The sequence below is a fragment of the Sorex fumeus genome, unplaced genomic scaffold, assembly GCF_029834395.1.
Source record: "Sorex fumeus unplaced genomic scaffold, SorFum_2.1 ptg000162l, whole genome shotgun sequence".
Lineage (NCBI taxonomy): Eukaryota > Metazoa > Chordata > Mammalia > Eulipotyphla > Soricidae > Sorex > Sorex fumeus.
Window position 1 is genome coordinate 79,304 of NW_026606219.1, and position 10,059 is coordinate 89,362.

The window sequence follows — 10,059 nt, forward strand, 5'->3', positions numbered from 1 at the left end:
GTCGGAGTCAGTTAATATTGCCTAGCAGCTGCTGAAAGTCGTTTAAAGTTCTCAATTTGGAAGTCATGAGCTGAGCCTTTTGGACTCTGACCCTGGACTGGTCGATCTGAAAGCCTAGGAAGGAGAAGAGGTCACTCATCTGAATTTTATCTTGAGCTATGGAGAACCCTGCATGAGTCAGGGTGTCAATCATATGTCTGCAGCAACGCATAACTTCGTCTGAGTGCGGGCGGCAAGCAGGATATCGTCCATATAATGGATGATGTAAAGATCTGGCCATCGGTCCCTAACTGGGTCAGAACACTCGCAACAAACTTTTGACACAAGGTGTGGCTGTTGGTCATTCCCTGAGGCAACACCTTCCATTGAAAGCGTTTCATCGGACCTCTGAAATTTGTAACCGGAACACTGAAGGCAAATCGAGGGCGATCAGCAGGGTGGAGGGGGATCGAGAAAAAACAGTCCTTTAGGTCAATAACGATCTTGTGCCATAGGGCGGGTATGGCTACGGGGGATGGCAAGCCAGGCTGTAATGCTCCAAAGACCTACATGGTCTTGTTTACTGCCCTCAGATCTTGGAGCAGGCGCCACTTCCCCGATTTCTTCTTGATCACAAAAATGGGCGTCTTCCAGGGGGAATTGGTTGGTTCTATGTGTCCAGCAGCGAGCTGTTCCTGCACTAGTGCCTCTGTTGTGGCCGTTTTTTTTTTTTTGAGGATAGAGGCCATTGATCTACCCACATAGGGTCATCTGATCGCCGGATGATCTTATCCGCGTGGGGTACAGGCAAGTCAACGGCCATTATGGTAAATTTCCCAATCCTAGTCGTCCCACAGAGGGGGAAGGCATCACGGGTTCAGTGACGCCCTGGGAGTGCCTTCCCAGACCTTGGCCGGGAAGGTAGCCCTGCTGAAGTAAGAGATCTAGGCCTTTGGTATCTACTAGGATCAGGTTCATTTGGGACAGGATGTCCGTTCCCCACAGATTAACAGGCAGGTCGGGGAGGACGTAGGGGCGGACGTGGCCTTCCTTTCCTTCGGGGGTCCGCCACTTGAGCTCAGCTGAGCTCAACATCGGGTTTTTTGAATGGCCAATCCCCTGCAGGTGTGTTAAAGAGGGGGAGATTGGCCATTCTGGCGGCCAGTCCCTGGTAGTAATGATAGTAGTATCAGCTCCAGTATCTATAAGGCCGGTAAAAGATCTGCCTAAGATGGTGAGGGTCAGGAGTGGCTTACACTCCTGTATAACCTGAGCCCAGAATACCCCCGGTGGCGGGGGGCTGGTGGCACCAGGGGCGGCGCTGGGTGGGATAAGGAGCAATTCAGCAATGTGGGCACCCAGATCTATACTCAGGAATGAGGACGTAGTCAAGGCCATAACGCTAAGCTGGCCAGTGAGAGTATAATCTATAGTGTTGGGGAGGACCTGGAATCCCTCCAATATAAGATTCCCCCTCCCGATAATGAGGCCAACCATTCCAGCAGGCAGGAGCCCCTGGAAATTGACTGGGATGGGCTGAGGTCCCTGTGCCTGGGTTAGGATTGTGGGGGAGTGGTACAGAGGTACAATTTGGAGCTGCCTGGGATGGCGGGCAGGAGGGAATCGAAACCTGAGGCGGAACAATGGCCGGAGGCGAGAGGGATTGAGGGGGAAGGCAGGGGAGTGCCCCAGCTGCCTGCTGCATTATGGGGCCCTGGGGCCGCCCCGCGACAAGTTTCCCAGGTGAGAGGCAACTCCAACCCGGCAGTCTGATGCCCAATGGTACCCGTTCTTACACTTGGGGCATATTGTAAGGGGCATGCGCGCCCTCCCTCGCTCTGGGCAGTGGTGCCGGAAATGACCAGGCTTGTTGCAGCCAAAGCAGATTCTAGGGTTGGCCGGAGTGGTCACAGGAGTATTGGTCAAACTTTTAAAGGCCGCCCCAATAGCCAGTCCCATTTTGTGAGAGGCCGGGTCTATATCGGTGCACAGGCGGAGGTAGTCAGAGAGGGTCTTGCCCCGTTTGTGAGGACGGAGGACGCCCTGGCAGACAGAATTAGCATTTTCATAGGCTAAGTGGCGAATAAAGTCGTTATCAGTGTTGCCTCCCCCAAGGAGGCGCTGATCAGCCTCCACCAGTCGGCCAACAAAGTCATTGTAGGGCTCGTTAGGGCCCTGGCGGACTTTGGCAAGAGAGGTGACAACGGAACTCTTTGTTGGGAGACCTTTCCAAGCCTTCAAGGCTGCTGCCTGAATCTGCGTGAGAAGGCCGGGGGGAAACTGAGCCTGAACCTCATTAGAGGAAAAGGGAGCGTTACCCAGGAATTTGCTCAGTACCCAGGAGGAGGAGGACCCTCTCGCAGCAAGATTCCGCCGGGCCATATCCTGACAACAATCATGATAGTCTGCCTTCCAGAGCAGATAATCCCCACGGCTCAAAACGGCACGGGTCAGGGAAAACCAATCGTTAGGGGTGAGCCAGGTCTTGCTAAGGGATTCTAAGATGCTCAGAGTAAAGGGAGCAGTTGGGCCACAGGAGGTAACAGCATCCTTAATGTCTTTAATATCACTAAATTTCAGTCTTTCATAGCGCTGTCGCCCATGGGCTTCCGCGTGGGTCTCCCCTGGCTCGGGATCCCTCGCCTCCCTACCCAGCTTAGGAGCCTCCTCGATGCCCTCGCAGTCTTCTGCAGAGTCTGCCTCTTGGGCTGCTCCCTCCCTCTCCTCCCCTGAAGGGGCTTGAGGTGAGAGGCATCTACCAGACCGGAGAGCAGGAAAGATCTGAGGGGCTTGCAGCGGAGCTTTAAGCGGCTGGGTCTATGAATTGGGCGGGGCATTTGGGGATAGATCACGTTGCCTGATCTGCCCCAGGAGGTCCAGGAATTCCTTCTTTTGTTGCAAAAAGGTGCGGAGCATCTGAGCTTCTTGGGCCAAGTGGTGGGTAGCAAGACGAAAGTCGGAACCCACAAAGGGCGGTGAAAGATAATCGCTCGCCCCAAAATAGATTTCCGGATTGTATGGAGGGGGGCGGTGAGGGGAGGCAAGGGGGACCTCTTGGGGCCTCTCCGATGCACGAGAGCGTGTGGCTGCATCCCTGAGGTCAGCCACGTTCTCGTGGGGAAGGGTATCAGAGTCCAAGGAACGCGGAGGGGAGTGCTTGGGGAGGGGATACCTGATGACTGGATATAAGCGTGGCATCAAACACTCAGAGGAGTCAGACTGAGAGTTTGCAAGAGGTTTCTCGGGTGGCTCCCTGATGACTGGATATAAGCGTGGCATCAAACACTCAGAGGGGTCGGGCTGAGAGCCCGCGAGAGGTTTCTCAGGTGGCTCCTCAGGGGGCATAGGGATGGACACGGAGGGACAGGGGGACCTATGAGGTTCCTCTGATTCTGCGAGGGGGGTGGGGGGGGACAGAAGGCGGGCGAGAAGGCGTGCGGGAGTGAGGGTTAGAAGGGCGATAATCTTTGAGGAAGGTCTCAGAGTCTTGGATTATCTGGTGGGCGTCTGATTGAACATGTTGGACGTGAAGGACCTCATTAATGAGATTCCAATAAGAGAAAGTCGGAACAGGGATTCTCTCGGAGCCAAACGTCCTGTAATAGTCTTTAAGACAGTCTCCTACACGGCCCCAACGTTTCTCATCGATGGTCCCCCCTTGAGGGAACCAGGGACAAATCTCCTCAATAAGAAGGAAGAAATCTATGAGATTCTTTTACTTGACCCGGATACCCCGGTGCTTAAGAGAGATCTTTAAACCACGAATAAACAATTCCTTCTTGCTTAAACTCTGACCTATTTTCGGAGGTCAGGAAAAACAGCGTTCAAAGATACAGATACACACGGATATGGAAAATGGGAAATATAGGAAGGAGAGAGGGAGTAAGACAGATGAGAGGAAAAGAAGGCAGACAAGACATAAAGAGAGAAGAGACAGGAGATGGGTCACTGGAAGGCTGTCCTCCGTGTGAATACTTGGGAGAAACAGTCGAGAGACATGGGGGGGCCCCGACAAAGGGGTCCACTCAGATGCTTGCCTGGCCAGTGGGAAACTTAGCCGTAGTGGATCAGCCAAAGGTGACTTGCGGACGACATCTAAGTCAGCACCACCATAGACCATATGTTTCCCGTGGATCCACAGGCAGCCCAACCAGATTCCGTAGCCTTTTCGGGGACCTTAATGGTGCCCAGCCGTGGAACCACAGACTCGAATCAGAGGCGAGGACGCCCCTGACCGCTCATTCACTCACACACACATTCCACAGAGGACACGACAAAGGACCGCAGGGGGGCCTTATCCAACCCAGTGACTGTTTCATATACCTCATATGCGATTGAACACTCAATTGTGACACAGACAGAAGGATTAGAAGGCAGAGAAAAAAAACATGAATAGAGACGAGACAGGAGATGGGTCACTGGAAGGCTGAAGCCCTGCGTGAATACCTGGGAAAAACAGACACGAGACACAGGGGACGCCCAACAAAGGGGCCTACTCAGGTGCTTGCCTGGCCAGTGGAAAAATTAGCCGTAGTGGATCAGGCAAAGGTGACTTGCGGCCAACGTCTAAGTCAGCACCACCATAGACCATATGTTTCCCATGGATCCACAGGCAGCCCAACCAGATTCCGTAGCCTTTTCGGGGACCTTAAGGGTGCCCAGCCGTGGAACCACAGACTTGAATCAGAGGCGAGGACGCCCCTGACCGCTCATTCACTCACACACACATTCCACAAAGGACAAGACAAAGGAGTGCGAGGGGGCCTTATGCAATCCAGTGACCGTCTCATATACCTCATATGAGACTGAGCACTCAATTCTCCCCTGATCCCACCCCGTCAACCTCTATAACGAGGCAGGGGCTAGTACCCACTCGGTCTTGAACAAGACGGGGATCTTCCCACTCAGCCTCGAAAGAGACGGGGATTTTTTTATTAGGTGCGCACTTACCTTTCCGTGCGTCCCAGTGGCCACCACTTCCTGAAGGGGAATTCGGCGGTCGTCTCCCAGACACCGCCCCGCGTGGGCGCCAGTTGCGGAGGGCCGCAAACCACTCCCCGGCCTGCGGAGGTGGCCCTAGGATCCGTAGGTGCAGGGAAGGACCAACCGAATGAACACAAGACACAAGAGACAGAGTATAGTTTAGAAATAGAGAGAAAAAGGGACAGCACTTTATTGAGGGATACAGGCTGTTTATATAGGGTCCGGGCAGCTCAGTCAGGAGCAGAAGTAGTATAACCATATATGGTAAGGTCAGCAACAAGAGCTTTACCTAACATTCAAGGTAGATATTTGTACATCAAAGGATCTTGTGGCAGAAGGTGCATCCTGAGCTTTACATTTGTATATCAAATGACCTTATGGCAGTAGGTGTATCCTGAGCTTTACATTTGTATATCAAAGTGTCTTAGGGAGTCGATGTATCCTGGAGGTTACTATAGATAAGGCCAGATAAGCTAACTGTCAGCCTGATGTTGCTTGCTATAGATCAGGCATCCACTGAGATCAGGAAGTCCTGGGAGACTGTCACCAATGTCTGTCCCAAGCAGTTCCTAGCATGGGAACCACGGCCAGGGTCTATGAGAGGGCTCTTGGCTTCCCACACCTGAGACTCTTCCTCTTAGTCCCCAAAGCTGTGCCAGTCTTCTTCCACTCCCAGGTCAGTTTATCCACCAGTACTTGAACCCTGGACTTGGCTATCTCCGCACAAGTGCACCAGGCGTCCTCTAGGACGCTGGGAAGAGAGCATCCCTGAGCCTCTTCCTCTTTGTCCCTAATGCTGTGACCGTCCTCTTCCCCTCAGAAGTCAGTTAATGCACCAGTACTCGAACCTGGGACTTGGCTTTCTACGCGCAAGCGCCCCAGGCATAGTCTAAGACTCTGAGATAACAGTATCCCTGAGCCTCTTCCTCTTCATCCCCAATGCTGTGCTGGTTTTCTTCCCCTCCCAGGTCAGTTAATACTAAAGTATTCGAACCTGGGCCTTGGTTTTCTCTGCACAGGTACCCTAGGCGTCCTTTAGGACCCGAGACGACAGCAATCCTGAGCCTCTTTCTCTTCGTCCCCAACTCTGTGCCGGTTTTCTTCCTCTCCCAGGTCAGTTCATCTACTAGTATTCGTACCCGGGACTTGGCTTTCTCTGTGCAAGCGCCCCAGGCGTCCTCCAGGACCCTGGGACAAAAACATCCCTGAGCCTCTTCCTCTTCGTCCCCAACTCAGTGCCGATCTTCTTCCGCTCCCAGATCAGCTCATCTGCCAGTATTCAAACCCGGGATTTGTATTTCTCCTGGCATTCTCTAGGAGCCTGGAATGACAGCATCCCTGAGCCTCTTCCTCTTCGTCCTCAACGCTGTGCCGGTCTTCTTTCCCTCCCAGGTCAGTTCATCTGCCATTACTCTAACCTGGGACTTGGCTTACTCTGCGCAAGCACCCCAGGCATCCTCTAGGACCCTGCGAAGACAGTATCCCTGAGCCTCTTACTCTTCATCCCCAACGCTGTGCCGTTCTTCTTCCCCTCCCAGATCAGTTCACTTGCCAGTACTCGAACCTGGGACCTGGCTTTCTCCACACAAGCGCCCCAGGCGTCCTCTATGACCCTGGGACGACAGCAACCCTGAGTCTCTTCATCTTCGTCCCCAAAGTTGTGCCGTTTTCTTCTTTCCCTCCCAGATCAGTTCATCTGCCAGTACTCGAACCTGGGTCCTGGCTATCTCCGCACAAGCGCACCAGGCGTCCTCTAGGACGCTGGGACGAGTGCATCCCTGAGCCTCTTCCTCTTCGTCCCTAACACTGCGACGGTCTTCTTCCCCTCAGAGGTCAGTTAATGTGCCAGTACTAGATCCCTGGACTTGGATTTCTCTGCGCAAATGCCCCAGGCATCCTCGAGGACCCTGGTAATACAGCATCCCTGAGCCTCTTCCTCTTCGTCCCCAACGCTGTTCCGGTCTTTTTCTCCTCCCAGGTCAGTTTATTTTCCAGTATTCGAACCCGGGACTTGGATTTCTCCACACAAGCGCCCGAAGCGTCCTCTAGGACCCTGGGATGACAGCATCCCTGAGCCTCTTCCACTAAATCCCCAACGCTCTGCCAGTCTTCTTCCCCTGTCAGGTCAGTTCATCCACAAGTACTTGAACCCAGGACTTGGATTTATTCACGCAGAGCCCTGAGCGTCCTCTAGGACCCTGGGATGACAGCATCCCTGAGCCTATTCCTCTTTGTCCCTGGTGCTGTGCCAGTCTTCTTCCCCTCAGAGGTCAGTTAATCTGCCAGTATTCGAACCTTTGACTTGTTTTTATCTGTGCAGGCACCCCAGGCGTCCTCTAGGACCTTGGGACGAAAACATCCCTGAGCCTCTTCCTCTTTGCCCCCAATGTTGTGCCTGTCTTGTTCCCCTCCCAGTTCAGTTAATCTGCCAGTATTCGAACTCGGGACTTGGCTTTCTCCGTGCAAGCGCCCCAGGCGTCCTCTAGGACCCTGGGATGAGAACTTCCCTTAACCTCTTCCTCTTCGTTCCCAATGCTGTGCCGGTCTTCCCCTCTCCAGTCAGTTAATCTGCCAGTACTCGAACCTGGGACTTGGCTTTCTCTGTGCAAGTGCCCCAGGCATCCTCTAGGACCCTGGGACGACAGCATCCCTGAGCCTTTTTCTCTTCGTCCCCAACACTGTGCCAGTCTTCTTCCCTCCCAGGTCAGTTAATATGCCAGTATTCGAACCCGGGACTAGGCTGTCTCTGCACAAGCACCCCAGGCGTCACCTAGGACCCTGGGACGACAGAATCCCTGAGCCTCTTCCTCTTCGTCCCCAACTCTGTGCCAGTTTTCTTTCCATCCCAGCTACTACCCGCTCCCCACCAGGTACCAGTGGGCGAGTGTCCATTTCAGAAGTGGGCATGACTTATGTAGAAGTGGGCGTGGCCTAATTTGGGGCGGGTCAACGCTCACGCAGCAGCTGGTAGTTTAGTCACACCCAGAAATCTAGTTTAACATCAGTCCCCATTCCTACACATCAACATGAGGAAACAACGCAAATCCCCACCACCTGGGGATGTTGATGAAAAGAAGCCAGAAGCCTCCATAGGCTTCACCTAAAAGACCTCTGTGAGATAGAATTCAGATATGAAGTAATGAAGATGTTCAATGAACTCAATGAAATAGTCAGACAGATATCCAGTAACATGAGAGAAACAATTGAGAAATTACATGACGAAATGAGAGCAGAAATGAAAAGCTACGCACAGAAATGCCATGAATAAAAGATTCCGTGATTGAAATAAAAAACTCAGTCTGTGATCTCAACAGTAGAATGACCACAGCTGAATACAGAATCAGTGAGCTGGAAGATCAGCTGCACCAAGCCAAAAGGCAAAAACAAACCACAGCACCCAAAAGGAGAGAGAGAACAAAAAGGAATGCCCTGCCACAGGGGTGGGGTGGGATGGAGGGATGGGAGGTGGGAGGGATTCTGGGAGCATTGGAGGTGGGTAATGTGCACTGGGGGAGGGACAGGTACTCAATCATTGTATAACTGAAACCCAAGCACAAAAATTTTTAAGTCTACAACTGTACCTCATGGAGTTTCACTAATAAAAATTTTTAAAAAATAGCAAAAACATCAAAATAGCTCTAGAGCGAATCAGAGTCCTTGGAGTTAATTACAAGAGGAACAACATTAGAATCATTGGACTACCAGAAGGACAGGGAAACAATCCCAATGAAAAAGCCACGGTTAAACAAATCATTGCTGAAAAATTCCCAGACTGGACAATGGAGCCATTCAGATTCAAGGAGCCCAAAGGGTGCCAGCTAAAAGAGACTCTAACAAAAACACTCCAAGAGATATCATTGTTAGAATGATTGATGCCACAGATAGAGACACAATACAGCAAGCAGCAAAGTCAAAGAAGGAAAGCACATACAAAAGAGCACCCCGTAGATTCACAGCAGACCTATCAGAGGAAATCCTCCAAGACCGAAAGCAGTGGTGGGATATAGTTCAATTGTTCACTGAAATGAACAATTCACGAAGAATATTCTATCTCGCTAAGAGGAAAAAATCACACTCTTAAATGTATATGTGCCTAATGAGGGAACAGCTAAATATTTAATACAACTGATAACAGATATTAAGGAGGAAATTGCTAGCAACACAATAGTAGGCAGAGACTTCAGCATCACCTTATCATCTCTGGATAGATCAAAAAGAACAAAACTAGCAAGAAAAATATTGGGTTTGAAAGAAGAAATAGAAGAGAGGGTTTCTAGACATATGCAGGGCTTTACACCCCCAAAATAAAGAATACACATTCTTCTCCAGTGCACATGTAACATTTTCTAAAATAGACAGTGGGCTAGGACACAAAACATACCTCAATAGAATCAGGTAGATATAAATAGCATCAACAATCTTTTCAGACCATGATACACTGAGAATAGTGTGAATCACACACAAACAGGGAGAAACAAATCAAACACCTGGAAATTAAACAACTCACTTTTGAGCAACGAGTGGGTCAGGAAGCAAGTCGAGGACGAAATCAAAAAATACCTGGAAACAAATGAGAATGAAGATACGAGCTACCAGAACCTATGGGATGCAGCTAAAGCCGTGTTAAGGGGGAAATTTATAGCTCTGCAAGCATTTCTCAGGAAGGAAGAAAGGGCTCAAATAAACAACTTGACTTCAGAGATCAAGATCTTAGAGTAGGTTCAACAGAAGGATCCTAATCAGACAGAAGGAAAGAGATCATAAAAGTTAGAGCAGAAATCAACGACATGGAAACAAAAGAAACAATCCAAAGATCAATGAAACCAAGAGTTGGTTCCTTGAGAAAATAAATAAGAGAGAAGGACAACTGGAAAGACTCACAAAGAAAGAGAGACAGAAACTTAATAAACCAAATCAGAAATGAGAATGCTGATATCAAATCAGAAAACAATGAAATTCAACAGATCATTAGAGACTACTTTGAAAGTCTGTATACCACGAAACAAGAGAACCCAGAAGAAATGGATAAATTCCTGGATTCCTATAATCTCCCAAGGCTGAATCAAGAAGATCTAGAGTACCTGAATAGACCTATTA

At 50.6% G+C, this 10,059-nt stretch overlaps 1 protein-coding gene across 1 annotated transcript; it reads right to left on the reverse strand.

Annotated features, from left to right (window-relative positions):
• Nucleotides 1-801: 801 nt before the first annotated feature.
• On the reverse strand, nucleotides 802-1,377 carry LOC130016634 (endogenous retrovirus group K member 7 Pro protein-like). The gene has a single exon (XM_056107356.1). It carries the CDS (start codon nucleotides 1,375-1,377, stop codon nucleotides 802-804), a length of 576 nt encoding a protein of 191 aa, XP_055963331.1.
• Between the last annotated feature and the right edge of the window lie 8,682 nt (nucleotides 1,378-10,059).